At 31.2% G+C, this 18,657-nt stretch overlaps 1 protein-coding gene across 2 annotated transcripts in view; it reads left to right on the top strand.

Moving 5' to 3' along the window:
• Positions 1–18,657, top strand: part of LOC118206091 (uncharacterized) — a 167,196-nt gene that overhangs the window by 72,658 nt on the left and 75,881 nt on the right. For both annotated transcript variants that reach the window (XM_085811479.1, XM_085811480.1), the window contains exons 6-7: positions 8,970–9,017; positions 18,318–18,339. In XM_085811479.1, the coding sequence (XP_085667605.1) occupies positions 8,970–9,017; positions 18,318–18,339 (70 nt within the window). The remainder of the gene's footprint in view (positions 1–8,969; positions 9,018–18,317; positions 18,340–18,657) is intronic.

Below are 18,657 nucleotides of genomic sequence, written 5' to 3'. Positions count from 1 at the left end.
GCACCGCTTGATCGCAATATTGCCACCGGCTGATCTCTGCCTGCTAAACAGAAAGGACAACAAATTCGGCGCCGGGCTCAACGAGTTAAACCTTTACCGTGGTCACAAGGTAAAACACAAAAATATAAAAATTCATGTGAAACTTATTCTTTGCATCTAGTGAGACTTAACCCTCTGACTGCTCAATTTGGGGACCGAAATCGCTTCAAAAATTGTGTAATTTTTAATTTAATTGTGTAATTTGCAAATTTTAAATCTATATATGTTGGAGAATTGAAAAATGCATTTTTTCTTTCTAGAAAATATTTTTTATATAGATTTTTATCATGAGAAACTAAGTTGCCAGAAATACCAATTTTTAAATGTTATAACCAAAAAAATTTTTTTAAATAAATTTCAGTCGAATTACAGTTAATTTCTATTTATTGCATAATATAAAAGGTAGAATTATAAAATTTAAGAAAATATAAAGCACTGAGGAAAAAAATACATTAAAAATGCAGTTTAGTATGATAGAGTTCAAAACGGGCAGAGTCCAACTTCAGAGTTTTTGCACAAGATTCAATAAATCTAATTAATAATCAATTTAGTTATTAATCTAATCAAAAATCTAATTAACAATTCAATAATTTAATTAAATAATCAAGATAATCGCTGAATGTTATCGAGCGGCCATTTCTGTAAGAAAAAAGTGGCAAAATGTCATGTTTGAGCGGCAATACCACGTGCCTTCGCCCCAATTTAGCAGACAACTAACAATATTTATTGTCCAAAACGTAAACTAATGTCTAATACTGTATATAATTTATTTCAGTGGTCAAATGGGGAAAAAACGGGATGCGCTCATCAATAAAGGAAGAAAAACACAAGCCCGCGGAAATCGCAGGATGAGCAGATTTTGCTACATTTGAGTTGCCCGTGGAAATCGCGGGAGGAGCAGCCAGAGGGTTAATGCAAAACAATTTATCATCACTAATGCTTTAGTGGCCTAATAGAACCTTAAATTATATTAACTGAGTTACAACGCCTGGAACTCTACATGAAGCTATGACACTAACAGCGTCAGACAGTGGTCAGCTAACTTTCAAAACTTGCTAACTATGCCTACATCAGGCCTTCTGATTAGCAGGTCTTACTATAGGCGAGCAGGAGCGGTGACAACAGCCAGTCTTTTGTTATGAATCATGCTGATTATGATTTTAATGCTCATTTTAACCTATGCTGCTTGACATAAAATCTACTTACTAAACCTCTAGACTGAGCAAGTGTGTGACAAAAGGAGACACAAACTCTTAGTAAAATGTCACTTATTTTCTTTCAGATATGTCCAGTTATTATGAGTGTAAAATATTTAATGCTACTTGATAAATTTCATAAAATTATTTTTATTCTCAAAATATTAATAATTATGTTAATTAAGTTATGTTTAATAATAATGCAAGCTACTCACATTCAGGCATAGATATAATATTTTTAATTGAATTTATTCAGTTCCCATTTGCTCATAGGTCCTTAATTTTTTTCATTAATGGTCCTTAAAAGTACTTAATTTCCTTGTGCAGAAATACATACGAACCCTGAATATAACATCTGGGACATGCAAATGTTTAACATTGTATGGCTTGCACATATTGCAGGCAAGAGTATCAGTGCCATGAAGCAGCAACAGTTTTCATTCAGAAATCCTTTATTTATTTAGTGAAAATCGTATTCTATTTTATGTAAGATGAAAGAGCTTGTCTCATAATTCTATTTGAGGAAGATTGTTGCGTATTGGAACTGTGCATTATTGTACTGTGTAACTGCTGCTCAAGTTAGTCAAGGTTGTTGTGAGAATTTTACTGTTGATAGGTTCAGGAAGGCTGTACAGAGAGTATCATGGAAGGTCTTTAATGGCTCATACAAACCAATGCCAGAAAATAGCAACATCTTATTTGCATCCTTTTAGGGACTATCTAGCCACATTGTGTACCATGAGTCAGAAACGTGAGTGTGTTGTACAGCTAAAGTATTCACATGCACAGTGCAACATCTGCAGACCACAGATTGTCAGAAAGCCAACTATTGTTTTGCTGTCCTTTGACCTTAGAGCACTGAAATGTCATTGATGCATTCATGTGTGTCATTGAATGTACCTGTAATGATCAGGATGCACATCAATGGCATGACATCATTTTTTCTATTTAATTCCACATTGACTTACAGCTTCATAAGCCCCACTCACAAGAGCAGATTTGACTGCTAGCGTAAGCTAGTTTTTCTACTGTGTTCCTATTCATATGGTGAACAAGCATTAACTGCTTGTAAAATTACTGCATTTCATGATTAACTTAATTCTTATAAACAATATGACTGATGTGCATTTAACCACTTGCTAAAGTGTTAGTGAACATATTGTATTGATAACTTTCTGGGGGTACAACAGTATGGGGGGAAAAAATTTGTATGAGATACAGAAGTATATAAAGATATATGTACAAGTTTAACTGCATTTGAAAACATAAAAAATACTCTTCCAATCAAAATGGTGTGACACAATTATTTCCTGTCAAGCAACAAATTAAGGATAATGTGGTGCTAAGTATGCTTATTTTGGTGACATTAATTTTGTTTTTATAAAAAAAGGTATAAATTTCTTTCAGTGCATCCACTGTGTCTGATTAAATAGCAATGTTTACTCTAAGCTGTATATATGAAATTGTTGAAACAAAAATAGTTCTAGTGGAAAATTTTTTTAAAAGTTGTTAAAGGTATTTAAAACTCATAAAATAATTAATGAACTAAAAGGAGAAAAATAATTTATTATATATTTACATCTACAGTTTTATGTCATGAAAATCAAACGTGAGGGGCACCTTTGATGGGTTTATAAAAGATAATAACTTTTGAGGATGCAATTCGATTATTAGATTCCATTATTTAGGAGAATTTTTGCTTTTATTAATTGCAATATGTAGATGAATTTTATAAAGTTATTTTATATTATTTATTATTTTATATAGTTATATAGTTATTTTATATATTTTTATATTATTTTATATAGTTATTTTATAATTATTTAATCGCTTTCTCCCATTAAGGTATATAATAAATTCCTTTTTCTCTTTTAGTTCATTAATTGATGTTTAAATAAAACTTTTAAAAACTTTTTTGTAGTTTTATTTTTTTAAGTCTCAATGACAAATTACCAGTCAAATTATTCTGTTCAAAAATTGTATCTCAACAATGAATAATCATTCTTTTCCCCCCAACAATTCTGTTATGCCAAATAGTTAGGAAAAAAGCCAGCGGTCAGAAAAAAAAAAAAAAAAGCTGTAATATTTAAGCTTTATTTAGAAAATTTTTTTACTTTTATTTATTTATTTATTTATTTATTTTAAATATTTTTGTCAGTACAAACAGTAAAATTCAGAGATTTTTAGTTTGCTTGTTAAACAAAGATATATTTGAAAAATTGCTTCAACTTTAAGCTTTAAAAAGTGTAAGATAGAATTTCAAAAACTGCTTCATGCTCATGCACAGTGGATGCGAAATCTCAAAACTTTGTAACCAGTTTATTTTTAGATATGAAATTTTAATATAATGGATGTCAAGTCGAAAAATTCTATTAATTTGCAAAAATTCTCCCGAAAATAATAACAAAAAATGTACATAAAAAAATTTCATTTAAAAGAATTTTTCTCCACTTTATCCAGTGGTGCAGACAATAAAATTCTATGATTTTCAGTTTGTTCATTAAACGAAAATATGTGTAAAAAATCGTTTCAGCAGCAAATTAAAAAGAAAATCTAATTTGAATTTTGAAAAAATAGTAAATCGTATTGTCATCCACAAGTAGTGTATATACAAAGTTTAAACTTGAAACCTTATCAGGAAGCAGTTTAAAAATTGATAACAAACTTAGAACCATAGCAAAAAACACTATAAATGAACTAAATAAACATTTGGCAACAAAAAGTTTTCTTGGCATTTCTGATATTACCTTGGAAGAGTGAACCCCAACATAAAAATAGTCGCTAAACGTGGTGATGAAGTGGTTAGGTTGGAAGTCTGGACATTACCAACAGTATAAAAGCGCGTTGCATCAATACTTCAAACATAACTAACACACAGCAAATGAATGAAATGGATGCTTCAAAGGTGCTTGTTTGGAGTTGTTTGCTGTATGATTTTAAAGTGGGCATCTTAGCAGCATAATAAAGTCGCCGAATTTGCCAGGTCTTTGGGGGTGATACTGTTAACAAACGAACCATTAGACAATGCTTCCAGAAGTTCAGCTCGGGATATGTCTCTTAGTGATGCACCACACAGCGGTTGGACGCAAGTGCTGGACGATGACGCCCTGAGAGCTGCTATAAAGAGTGACAGTAGCCAAACTTGTGGTAAGATTGCTGCACACTTCCAGATATCTGTCCATTTGTGCCGCATAGGAAAGGCATGCAAGCTGAGCAAGTGGATACCCCATTCACTGTCCGATGCAAACAAGCAACAGCACGTCGCTGCCTGTTTGTCATTGCTTACTCGGCACTGCAGTGCATCCATATTTGATTGAGTACTCACCAGCGATGAAAAGTGGGTCCAGTATGACACACCCAAGCATTCCAGACATTGGTTGTCACCACTGGACCATGTGTCTCACACTGCAAGACCTTCTCTCCACCCATGCAAGATCATGCTCAGTATCTGGTGGACTAGTCACCAAGTGTTACACTATGCGCTCCTGCCAGTGGGCCAAATCATCACGGCAGGCCTGTACTCGCAGGAGTTGGAATGTGTGCATCTGATGCATAAAGAATGGTCAATCATAAAGGTGTACCCCTCCTCAATGACAATACGAGGCCGTATGTGGCTTGAGAGGCCAGGGTCACTATCTAGTGACAGAGCTGGGAGACACTACTCCATCCACTATACTCCCCAGACCTTGCGCCAACAGACTACCACCTTTTCCATTTCCTGGACAACCATCTTCATGGGAAATCCTTCAACAACTGGCCAGACCTCGAAAAAGACCTCAGGACTCCTGAGTTTTACAGCGATGGTATCGCACAGCTAGCCACTCATTGGCAAAAGACATTGGATGCAGATGATGATTACTTTGAGGATTAGTGGTGGTTATTATTTGTTTTACAACTTTTTCTTTCTGACTGTCCAAAACGGCAAGAACTTTTTTGGTTTAACAGCAACTGTAAAGCAATACATTTCAGAAACCATTAGGAAAGTAGGGTCTGCAGCAATAATAAGCAACATTAACAAAGCATAAATAACATTAGAAATCAACCAGTGTAATTCACATTTGTGACTTAATTGTTAACAGTAGCTTATGGTTAAAGGAAGGAAGGGGGACTCTTTGAATGTGCACTAAAGACAAAACTTCTTCCTGTCCCATTTTCTCCTCTTGTTATTGGCAGCTGTGCAAAGGAGCATTGCATGTGAATAGGGCTTTAATGGCCATAACCATGTGTGGAAGTACCAAGGAAGGGTATATGGGAAACTTGCATACTTCGTTGTCATATTAGACCTGCGTCTGCATTGATAGTATGGTATGTCACCAGATACACATCCTCTTCACCTCGGGTTTGTATAACTAGTATTTTATGAGTCGCCATTGCATTGCTAAAATTGTAATGCACATGGCTGTACCATATGTTGGCCATTAGTACCTTTTAATAGGATAGTGTTGTCTTAGTAGGACAGCATTGACCATGTTGCCCATGCTGTCCTATGTTTCCTCATTAACAAGATGTTTAATTTCTGCTGTGACCAGTGCATTCTGCAGATCTCTCACTGTCTGGGAATGTCTGATCAACAGTTGCAGAGTGACTAGCACAATAACACCCACTAGCCAGTACAGCATATGCATTCTGACATGTAATTGAACCCACATGGTCTTCAATACCCATAACCCTTAAAAATCTGTTCAGCCCACTGTCAAGCCACATAACAACTGCTGCTATTATTGGCAAATGTGAATGTTTGGTATGCTGATTTCTGTACGTTCTGTATATGAAAATTGTAATTATTTCGTCTTTGCACTGAAATGATTTGTCAAATAAATGTGATTGTACCAATTGCTTTCCTTTCTGATGTTAACTATGTTAATTGCCAGTAGTGTTATTTACCATGTTCAAAGAATGCAACATAAATAGATAATAGAATATTTTCTTATTCTTTTAGTTTCTTTTCGAATTTCTTTCAGCGCTCATTAACTTAATGTTATTCTCTTTGTGGTTTTGAGTATTTCAGTGTTTGGTATTTCTTCCAGGGGGCATCATATTCAAAAAGTAATCCATGCAATGGACAATGACTTAGACATTAGTAAATGGCATACCTTTAACTATTAATTGACATAAGAGATAATAAATAAATTACAGTTACTGCCTTATGGTGTGCTTTTAATATCCTACTATGAATGCTGCCGCACTCTATATCATTACTTTTGGTGAAGAAAGTGTCTAAGAGTTTGCTGGGAATCAAAAGATTTCAGTTGACAGTTTAGTGGGTAATTTTGACATGCTTATTACAAGATCTTCCATAATTGAACTTTGCAACTGAACAGGAAATAATGTTTGTGTGTAAAGATAAAATATTAGTGCAAAAAATGAAACAACTTTACACTGAAAGAAACATTTAAAACAAACAAATAAATATTAAGGTTTTTTAGTCAATTTTGATTCCTTTAAAGTCATAAATGCTTTACTATTCCATTAACTGTTTCATATTTCTAATTTTATGATTTGTGATGGTCTAAAATCTGGAATCATGGACATCCCAGTGATTTTGAATCTCGAGCTTTGTACTCTACTAGTTAATCAGTATGTCTCCACATGTGTATGTAGGATTTTCATCTGATACAAACTCATGCCTTATATACTGTAGAGTATTGGCCGTGACATGTTCAAAGACATACTCGTTGAAATGTTCTTGAAGGCTATGAAAAGACATGATCTTTATTTTTTACAGGCAGTATTCTTGATATAGTCCCACAGAAAAAGATGGATTTTTTTATAATGAAAATTATGACAGAGAAGCCGATTCTGTTTATTGCACCCGCTAGTGCTGCAACTTCACTGGCTGAAATTAAGACACTGTTGCTAAACTTCATCAATTACTTCCCCCTCTTAAAAAAAAAAAAAAAAAAAAAAAAAAAAAAAAAAAAAAAGGTATTTTTCCTTGTATAGGATGATAAAGCTTTTTATGTAACAGGCTAATTAGAAAATCTGGCTTATTGCAGAAAAGTTTGTCATTTTACACGTGTTGAACTAATTGGAAAATTATCCAATACTTTGTAATGAACCTGATAATTTTTTAGACTTATTATAATGAGCACATACACCTTTAGGATAATTAGAAAATATTCAATTTTTGGTTGAAACTGCCTTGTTTCAACCACGTTTATTGTAATGAATCTTACCTGAGGCCAGTATTCTGGAAATAATGCTCCAATTGAGTCAAACTCTTATCGAAATTTGTGCTGTGATAGACAGCAAAGAGTTCCTGTCCTTCTTTATCAATGCTCAGTAGCAGCTCAATTGTGTCAATGTATATGCATTATCATTCTATCCAGCTTTCTGTTTAGTGACATTATGTGTTTTTATTTTAGCTCTCTTTGTAATAAGCTGGATATTTCAATTAGCTTAATGACATGACATGTTTTTATTTGTCCTAAATGCCATCACCAATCTCATCAACCATTTTTTTTTAAATGCACAGGACCATATGGAACATTATGCAGGACAATAAAAAATGAAAAGTATATTTTTTATGTAATATATACAGTTCTTTAAAAAATGTATACTTTTTCTTTTTTTAATTAAAAAATTGTTACAAACAATTCCTATCTTGATGATATCCTCTGATAACACATTTCATTTATTATGAGAATGGTATGCGCGAAGTAACATTCAATTTTAATGTGTATTGTTATGTTTTGTAAATTTAGAAATAAGCTTTTATTCGTTTTATTTTACAATACTTTTGTTGGCATATGAAGTATGTTATTTAGCCTAGGGCTGGTTCTGCAAACACAGTTCTTAACTCTCCTGGTATTACTGGTAGATTTTCTATTTTTTGTCGTTTCTCCCGGTAAATCATTGAATTTTCTTCCCAGTTTTTAAGTCTTAGTCTTCATTTTGGCTAAAAATTAATTATTTATGGGAAAGAAAAACTTAAAATTCCAACAACATATTGATTTCCAGTGCAATTTGTCTTTTTAAATTTGCTTAGATCTGAATTGTTTTAAGGTACTGTTGACATTTGTAGAACTTCAAAGTAGAACTTTATGAAGATTCAATTAGTGCTTAATCTGTTAATATTTGTATTTAATTTTGTCTTGCATAAGTATATAGTGCAAAACTAAGTTATTCCACACACTGGTACCTATATTAATTTTATTTTTTCATATTTAAATGTATTTTGATAAAAAAAAAAAGCTTTCCTTCACTGTTCGAGATAAAAGTTTAAAAAATTATGCAATGAAATTAGTTAATAATATAAAATTTAAAATATATAATTAAATATTAATATATTTTACGTCAGAACCATATTGTAAATAATTCAATAACCTGAATCATGTTTTATAAAATGAACTTAAGTCAGTTTGAAGGTATTCAGAAATGGCATCATAATGCAGTATGAAAATCTACCATAAACTCCCAGTTTTGGGTGCCTTATAATCAATGTTTTCCATATTTCAAGTTTGGCAGCTATGTACATGTAATACATATAATGTACATATATTTATTTGTTTCTTTGTTACAAAATGCATTTGCAAACTGAAGAAGGCTGCATTTCGTCAGTTACAGTTACAATTAGAGTGATTTAGTTCCATTAATTTGGAGTTATTTCTGTAATATTTTTAAGAAACATTAAAAAATTTAAGTTCAAAATATGTCATTTGTGATTTAATTTTTGTCGTGTTATTAGGAATGTTTTGTGTTGATTATTTTATTGAAATCTATAATTTTTTATAGAATGAGAAACACTTGGAAGAATTAGCATTAACATCAATTGCTGACAAGGTATATATTTTCTTTTCTTTCTTTATATATATATATATATATATTCTGGAAATATAAAAGTTTAGTTTCTTAATGAATAATTTATATCTATATGTATAATGGAGCCCAGTTAAGAAGTTCCTGCTTAAAACATATCCTTATTGAATAAATCTGAGTTTTAAAATTCCAAAATTAAATTTAAAAAGTATACACAAATTTATCCCAGTTATGAAGTTCCCAGTTACTAGGTTTTTCTGAAAATTCTGATATTAAAAGTACTTATTTCTTAAGAATTTTTTTTCAAGTTGCAAAAGTGTATGTTTGAAAATTTCATACTGAAAATTCTATTTCCTTTGAAGACGACAAATCTTTTAAATTTAAATCCAGGTCACTAGTTTGTTCTTATGATGATCAAGCTAGAATGCAGTCGGTCTTTATTCAGAAGATTAGAAAATGAAAGTTTTAAAAGATTTCACATGGCTTCAAGTTAATTAACAGAATGTAGGTAATAATGTGCTGTGTCACCTCATTTACCCACAAAATCAGTTAATCTGTACTCGTTTTACATTTTTTTTTCGTAGACTGAATCATGAACCCTAGAAACTTATTAAAATTGCTTTGAATAATATACATTATGTTAAGAAAACTCTTTCAAGTTGGATTTGTTTTAAATGCCCAAACACTTAGAAATAGCCAATACCCATCAGTCATTTATCAGTCTTATTGCTAAGAATGTTGCCCAGTGTGTACCACAGATGAGGGAGAGGAGACCTATTTTATATCTGCAAGAGTGGGGATGTTTTGTCCCAAGAGGTTCCAATTCTTCCTTTATCATCAAACTAGTTATGCTTAAATTGAAAACGGAGGCTTAACATAATAAATCATTTATGGACGATTGTAAAAGTTTGCAAATTGCTCTTTTATTGTTTTTAATAGTTTCTCTGTTGCTCATTGAGTTCATTCTATTGGAATGAAATGCTTCCAGACAGGAATAATTTTTGCCATCATTCTCAGTTATTGCAACCACTATACAACTTTCAAGTGGGAAAATTGATAAGATTTCTGAATGCTAGTAGTTTTTCTGGCATCGAATTACTATTTATCTATATATATATATATATATGATTGTTAGCTACATTGTAGTTTTATTTATGTCTTAGCTACATTGTAGTTTTATTTATGTTTAACATATTTATGAGCCATTTTTCCTCAGAAATTTCAGCACTGGGATATTCCTTTCTTAAAGCAAGTCTCTGTTGTGCTTCACTATGTTTAAATAAATAAAAAAAAAAAAAAAAATTCACTGCAGCACATTATATTAACCTTCCCTACATTGTCTTGAAAGTAAATATGTATTTACACATTACAGCAGACATACAATAAATAGCTGTGCTAAACTGCATTTTATGTCAAATGTTTCACATATATTAAGTGAACAAACATGACTTTTTGCTGGGGATTATACTAATATTATTTAATCATGTCAAAGTTAAAAAAAAAATTACATTAATATGCTTAGATTAATTTTTACTAGAATAGCTTTCCTCTTTAAAAAACTGATCAAAATGCTGCTTATATTTAATTTTGCTCAAAATAGTACTTGGGAATTAATATTCGCATCACATGTTACACCTAATGTAAAAACCTTAGCTTTGTTTAAATGTTTCAAAATTTGTTGAATAAAACCTAAAATCAAGAATATAGTGTTCTCGTGGCAAAAATATATAAACTTTAAACTAATTTTACTAACAATTTTTAACTCAAGATATGGAAAGTATCTTGGCTGAGTATAACTAACTGCATTTACTGTCTTCAAAAGAAAAATAACTCTCTCAGTACATTTTCATATATTATTCTACTGAAGTATTCAAGAAGCTCATTGTAATGCAGTTTAGGCCCATCAGTTGGTTATTATGTTAAGAAAAATTACATTAAGCTAAGGAAATACAGATGGAGATCATTTTATGGGTCATCATATCAGAAGAATTAAAGTGAGTTCACTGTATGCTTTTACCATTAAAATTAAGCAAAGCATGTGAGAACTATCTGGCCAAGCAAAGTTATATCTTTGTGAAGGGCTTTTAAAAGAAAATTGGGTATTATTCACACTGCACATAATTGCAAAACTCAGTGTTTAGTAATTGAATGAATGCTGAATCTTTCCCTAAAACATGAAAAAAAAAATCATGTTAGTATTTGATGAGTCATAATTTGTGTCTATTTCAAACTAGTGTACATGGCACGAATTTGTGCTTCACTTTAAATTGGCATATCACTTTCTCATCTGTAGTCATTTGATGTCTAATTTATGGTTCTGATGAGAAAAGTCAGTTTATAGTCTTGTTACCAGTGAATTGGATATCACCCGTCATTTTTCCTTGCTGGGAAAAGACATTTCATGTGAAATCTTGAGCTCTTTGTGTAAACTTGTGTCACAATTAAGTTTGATTGATCACTCAGTTTTTTTAGATCTGTTTAACAGGTCTAATACTAATAATGTTTAGTATGATCATTCTGATTTTAATCTTATTCAACCATATTCATTGATTGCTGACTGTTTGAAAAATTCAGGTCATCATATTTGTGCATTAAAAGTGACACAATTTGAGTTTTCAGTAATAAAATTAAATATTTAAGTACAAATAGAAATGTTATCACAGTTTAGTGAATGAATGAATATAAAATGCACTTATCCTAGTGGATCAAATTTTACTAATGGTCGGAATAATTTAGCATTTTTCATTAACAATATTTCAAGACAAAACTCCAATGTAAAAAGTCTTGATAATTTTTTCTCTTTCTCCTTCCAATTCTAGATTCCTTAAGGAAAATACAAAGCATGTTCCACGATGTTGTTGACACAACTTATATGGTCGTCATCAGCATACATATAATTTTCAATATCACTGAGTTTTCCTTCCTTTATTTTCATTTAATAATATCCAAAATATTATCCTTATTAATTTTCATGTGCTTGTTATTGCCAGATTTTTGTCAATGGCAAAGCATTTTTAAAGAAGGCCATCTGAAATTCCCAATAAGATGTCTCCCAAATGAGCTTGAATACCACATGGTTACTCAACCTTTCCTAATGACTGAAACTAAAAATCATTAAAACAGAAGCTGCAAAGAAATAAAGTCAAGGCAGCTGAAGATCTATAGCTTATAACTTATAGCTTATTAACTGCTTGCCTGATTATCCCGAGTTATCTCGGGTTCATATATATTGCAGTTAATTATTATCCCATGAAAACTCGGTTTGTTAGTACGATTTGTTTTATCACAGTTTTACTCAGCCTGGAAGAAATGAAAGGAAATATTCAGCTTTGATGGGCAGTTTGCCAAATTTTGTTGGTTGCATGGTTCTTTTGGAGAGACTGATCAGGTGTTTCACTATTGTATAGTATACATCGGCTTTTGGATTAGTAATGTATAAAGAAGGATACATGCGTTGAAAAAAATAAAATAATGGCGATGACGCAAGATTACAAAAGCGATAATTTTTCAGATAATGATTATGAAGAGGTGGGGGGGGAAATCAAATCCAACCAGACAGCGTACTCTGTGCTCCCGTGAAAGAGATTCCAGCGGTAAGCCAGTAAGAAAAGAGACTAGATACCAGTGTAGAATGTTAGGTACCACTTTGTGTTGACCCTTGTTTCAAAAACTATCATACAAAGACTAATATTTAACTTTTTTTCGTTTGCCCGACATAACTCGGCATAGTAAACTAGTATTAAAACTAAATACCTTTAAAAAATTAAAAATTCAACTTAAAACCTACATATTTTTATTTGTTTCATTTTGTTGTATTTAATAATAAAATAAAAAAAAATGTGATTTTTTGCAATTTTTTTCAAAAAAATGTGCAGGTTAAGCGGTTAAAAAACTAGAATACAGTGCATACAACAAACTTTTTAATATGTGTATCAACAACGAGTATTTTCTTTCAAAGACTGAATAAAAAATACATGTTTTGAATATCTTTTTAATTCTAATTGCTTTCACAATTGGCTGTACACCAAGCTAAATTTTGAAAACACTCTATCATTTTGTCATTTTTTATTCTAACATTCTGTCAGCAGAATTTAGAACTTTGTGAGAACTCTGTAAAGTATTGCAGTTCCTATTAGTATTATAAATTTCATATGTCTTTTCATTTTTGAAACACTAAAGCAAAATAGTTTTCATGTCTTCCGTGTCCTTCTTGTCATTTTCTCCCCATGTAGCTTATAACAGACTGCATTTTAGTGCTCAATGCTCCTTCTTAAGTGCATGCATCGTCATGCACTTGCTTCTGTTAAGTGCTTACTTCTGTAGTACACTAAGGAAGTTGTTCTAAAGAAGTACATAAGTGTAAAAGCTTTTCAGATTAATGTACTTTTTTATTACAACTATGTATTTCCAACTCTGTAGTGCAAGAGTAGGTTTTACCACATGGTAGGTTATTGATACGACAAATAATGAATCACACGATTGAAGCTCCTTATTTGCTTTTCACTGTAGTACTTTTACACATATGTTTGGAAAATCTTCAGTTTTTGTTATAGTAATGCTAATTTTTTTTTACTGCAGTGTTCTGATTATTGTAAATAATTCTGATAAAAGAATAATTTGATTAAATCATGGTAAAATTTAAATCATTGACCTTAATTATATGATTGCAATTATTTACTCTCTTAGCAGAGAGCACATTAAATATTTTTAAACTTTCACACTGTCATATTTTTTGGGTGCATTTCAGCTCTTTAAAGCGGCTATTAGATTGTAGAATGTTATTTGCAGTAAGTAACTTTTTGTAGAAACGGGCTTTCAATGAATGAGCTCAAAAGGCTGATTTCTGCCACAATATTTTACTTTGAAACCAAAGTCATTGCCATTAGTACTGTATTTCAGGTGCTTTAGCCCAGTGGTGCGCAAACTAGGGGTCGCCAGAAGTTTTTTGGGGTCGCCAAATTTTTATGAAATGCATTATGCCTGCATGCTGCATACCATACAGTGTATATATAAAGAGTGAAGCACCGTCACTCACTGTTTAATTTCAATTTCATGCTGTCCGCTCTTTCTTTGACTGTAATGTATGTAAAGTGTGAAGACGCAAGTTTTTCACTCCGGTAGATAGCGCCCTCTTCGCGGTAATTCGCCATTTTTACTGAAAAGCACCTATTTGACTAGACGTTAACCGCAGGGAAAGAGGATCAAGGAAGTTGATTTACGGAGTGCGCTAGACTAGGCCTTTAACTCCACACCATCAGAGATAAAATAATTACATCAAAAGAGGGGTTCATCTAATAAGGGAAAATTTTGAAGCCTAATTATAAAAATAAAAGCTTTTCAGATAATGCTTTCCGCATGAGAAAAAAAAAAAACTCTTAGAAAGTCTTTAAATTAAATTTTGTGTCTAAAAAGAGCCAGAAATAAATTTTGAGAGAGGAGTCAACATTCAAAAAGTTTTGAAAAGAATAAAAAGGTACAATACATTTCCTTGATTCTTGATATCAAGAGTAAAATAAAATCCTTAGGACAACGGGAAAAGGAAAAATTCGCTTCCGTGATCAGCCAATCAGATGGCGAGGTTCGCAGTGTATCTGATAGTCAGAGTGACGACGTGAAGTGTTCGCATGAAGTTGTAGCATGTAGCAGTTGGGCAGCAATTGTTTTTAGTTTATCCTCGAGTTTTATCATGTGAAGTTGTGTAATTATGATTTTTAATATTTTTATCGGGCTTTGCTACTCTTTTTTATCAGGTATGTACTATCATTAGAGAAAGACTGTTAATTTTATTGAATTTATCAAATAAAAAATGATAAAATTTTATATATTATTTGTTTTAGTTTAAATAATTTAACCCCTATCTTCATAAGGGATAAATGGGTAATACGTACACCAGGTACATCTTCAGCTAACAAACGAACAAATACTGATGAGGAGTCGCAAAATACTGAACTAAATGCCCGATCTAAAAAAATAAGAAAATACAATGAGGAACTTATTAAGTATGGTTTTACATTTTGTGTTGTTGATGATGAAGAACTCCCGATATGTGTCATTTGCAACGAAAAATTAGCAAATGAGAGCATGAAACCAGCTAAATTAAAAAGACACCTGGAAAACATAAAGAACTTCAAAAAAACATGCCATTTTTTTTTTCAAAGATGAGCTGAAAATCTGAAAGTTCAAAGTGCACATTTAAAGAAATTTACAACAATGCCTCAGAAAGCATTAGAGCTTCTTTAGAAGTTTCTTATCTAATAGGAAAAACAATGAAACCCCATACAATTGGAGAATCCCTTATCCTTCCTGCAGCAACTAAGATGACATCAATTATGCATGGCGATAAATATAGAAATGAACTAAAAACTATACCATTATCAAGAGATACCGTGTCTCAGAGGATTTACAAAATGTCACGAAATATCGAGTCAGAAGTCATAAAACGCATACAAAATTCATCTGCATTTGCTTTACAACTGGACGAGACTACCGATATTACTAAAATTTCACAACTAATTATTTACGTTAGGTTTATTTTTAATGAAGATATAACATAAACGTTTTTATGTAGCAAAAGTTTGGAAGGAAAAACAACTGGAGAAAAAATATTCGAAGTAATAAATTAATATTTTGAAACAAAGTCCCTTACCTGGGCAAACTGTGTTGCGGTTTGAACCTGTGCGGCAGCATTAACAGGTTCAAATAAAGGGCTCGGAGGCTTAATTCAGAAGGTGGCACCTCATATGGTATTTAATCACTGTGTGATTCATCGGCAAGCTCTTGTCGCAAAAGATATGGATGAAGAGTTGCACAACATATTACAAGACGCTGTTAGTTCAATTAACTACATTAAATGCAACAGCCACAACAGCCGTCTCTTTTCAATACTTTGCAATGAGATGGGCTCAACGTATGAGAGATTACTGTTACACACCGAATTCAGATGGCTTTCACGTGCGAAAATACTACGACGGATATTTGATTTGAGAAATGAAGTGTACATGTTTTTAATCGAAAAGAAACATAGATTGGCAAGTTATTATATCAATGAAGTTTGGCTAGGGAAGCTGAGCTATTTAGTTGATATTTTCGAAAAACTTAACGACTTAAATTTGAGCTTGCAGGGTGAAAATACAACTATCATAACTTCAGCCAGTAAAATTCAAGCTTTTAAGAATAAGCTTAGTCTCTGGCAAACTGAACTGAATAAAAACAACATCGACATGTTCCCTTGCTTTAACGATTTTATCGAGGAAAATAATATAAATATATTTACATTTAAAAACATCATTTCTAATCACATTTTTCGAGGATTTTCCTGAAAACGATTTTGTTGGATTCGTGATCCATTTTCCTTTAACTGTTACACACCGAATTCGCAGTTCAACTCTTCACATACACAGTTCAACTCTTCAAATTAGTGAGAAAGAGCAATTGATAAATCTAATTAGTGATTATACTCTTTGAAATCAATTTAAGACTCAGCCTTGCCAAACATTTTGGCTATCCATGGAAAAACAATCCCATTTTATGCAAGAATGGCATCAGAGTGTTAATACAATTTGCCTCAACGTATTTATGTGAAACTGGATTTAGTACTGGATTTTCAATAAAAACTAAATACCGCTCGCGTTTAAACCCTGAAGATGATATGCGAATTGCAATTAGCAACATACATCCAAACGTGGATGAGGTAATTAGAAACTTGCAGCCATGTACATCTCATTAAAGGGCAATTTACTGATTTTTGTGTTATACAAAAAGTATTTTCCTAAAATTATAAATAAAATTAATATGAGTCAGATATAATGATGTTTTTATTCGATGAAACGAAAGAAATGTGCAAAATATACATCGTATTTGTGAACGTTTATCTCTTGGGGTTGCCAAAAATTTTCTCTCTGCAAAAGGGGTCGCAGTCGAAAAAAGTTTGTGCACCACTGCTTTAGCCAATCAGAAGCAAGTTAGAGAAGGGTTGTGAACCTTCTTCCATCAGTGAGTGTAATAAATGCTTAGTGTTTTTGTGAAATCCAATCTGTTAAAATTTTCATCTCTAACTGCAGTCATTTCTCAGAAATTTTGTACATATTTGATTTTCTCATGCATTTTAACCATGTAATCAACTGAGACACCTGTTTTGGTGATTTTTTATTGTAATCAGCAGGTTGATTTATAAAATAACAGGTTTTTAATTATTTTGCATTTATTTGATTTGTTCTGGAAATTCGATCATTAAGTGTTTGATTTTGTTGAACATTACACACACTCATAAATTTATGGAACTGATATTAACTTCAATTGACCCTCATACATATTTATTTATTGCTATTGACACATTAAAATTTTGCATGAAAGTTATTCTATACTGATATAATTTTCTTTAAATGCATCAAGGTGTGCCACTTCATTTTATGAAAATAAAGATAACTCACATAATTTGGAATAGTTCATGTCTGCTTTTATAAAAAGTTGAAAATTTCTCCTCTTAGCCCCTAAAAAAGATTTAATGTATAGTTATTATTTTAAAAATATTCCTATTCACTTATGGATACATATAACAAATTTGAAATACTTCAAATCACACTGTCATTGTAGATCTTTTTTTAGCAGTGTTTAAGTGCAGTTTAATTATTAACTGCTAGAGATTTAAAAATAATTCATAGCAACAAAAAAAAAAAAAAAAAAAAAAAAGTTTTTTTTTCTTTAAAAAGTAAAGTAAAAACTGAAATTAAACTCATTAATATTATTCATTATCTGTAAAGTGATGTCATTTAGCTTAATTTTGTGTTAGAAAAAGCAGTTTATTTTCAATTTAACCTCTTTTAATTTATATTAATATTACTTAAATTTCATTAATTAAATTTTTGTAGTAAAGTTCATTTAATCTTAAGTGCCAGAAAAATTGCTTTGAATCTGTTTACATCTTTGAGAATAGCTTATTCTCAAATTTATTATGTGATTAATTCATTATGCGAATAAGCAATCTCAAATATGCAAAGATTAAATAAAAGAATCAAACATGTATTAGTTAAGATTAATTTATTTACAATTAAAATTGCTTGTTTTATTGTTAAGAGACCTTTTTTTATTTTATATTTAATTCAAAACAACATGAGGGATTCTTTTCTGATTACTAACATATGCAGGTAAACATGATTTCTGATGTCCTTATCAAATTATTTCAATTTAGAAAAATGTTGTAAAAATAATAAAGAAAGGAAATAGGCAAACTTTTATGTTAATGTGCATCTGCTCATTCCTATATATATATATTTAGAAGTTTGTGTTTTTCTGTCATATATGGTTTAAAATGTTTTTCTTTTTTAGATGCCTGATAAGCTGTTGCAAGGTAAGCCTAAGTGTTTGAAATTGTTTTGCATTTGAACTAATATTCCTTGTTTTTGCTTAAATTGTTAAGTTTAACAATTGTTAAGTTGTTAGCAATCTGTTAAAAGTTATTGTAAAGCAAATTCTATGAGATGTGTACTTAAGAATGTAATAAAGTAGAGTTTTATAATATGTATTGTTGAAATTAAGGATAAAATAATCTGATAAGTATAATTAAAAGAATTATTCCCCTTGCATTTTATAATAACTCAGTTACAAGTTTTAAAAAATCATTCAGATAAGTACTATAATAAGTACTATTTAACGTATTTCACTATTA

The sequence above is a fragment of the Stegodyphus dumicola genome, chromosome 2 (genome assembly GCF_044657685.1).
Source record: "Stegodyphus dumicola isolate Sdum_Otavi_A_Nest chromosome 2, ASM4465768v1".
Taxonomy (NCBI): domain Eukaryota; kingdom Metazoa; phylum Arthropoda; class Arachnida; order Araneae; family Eresidae; genus Stegodyphus; species Stegodyphus dumicola.
This window is presented reverse-complemented; position numbering and strand designations above follow the sequence as displayed.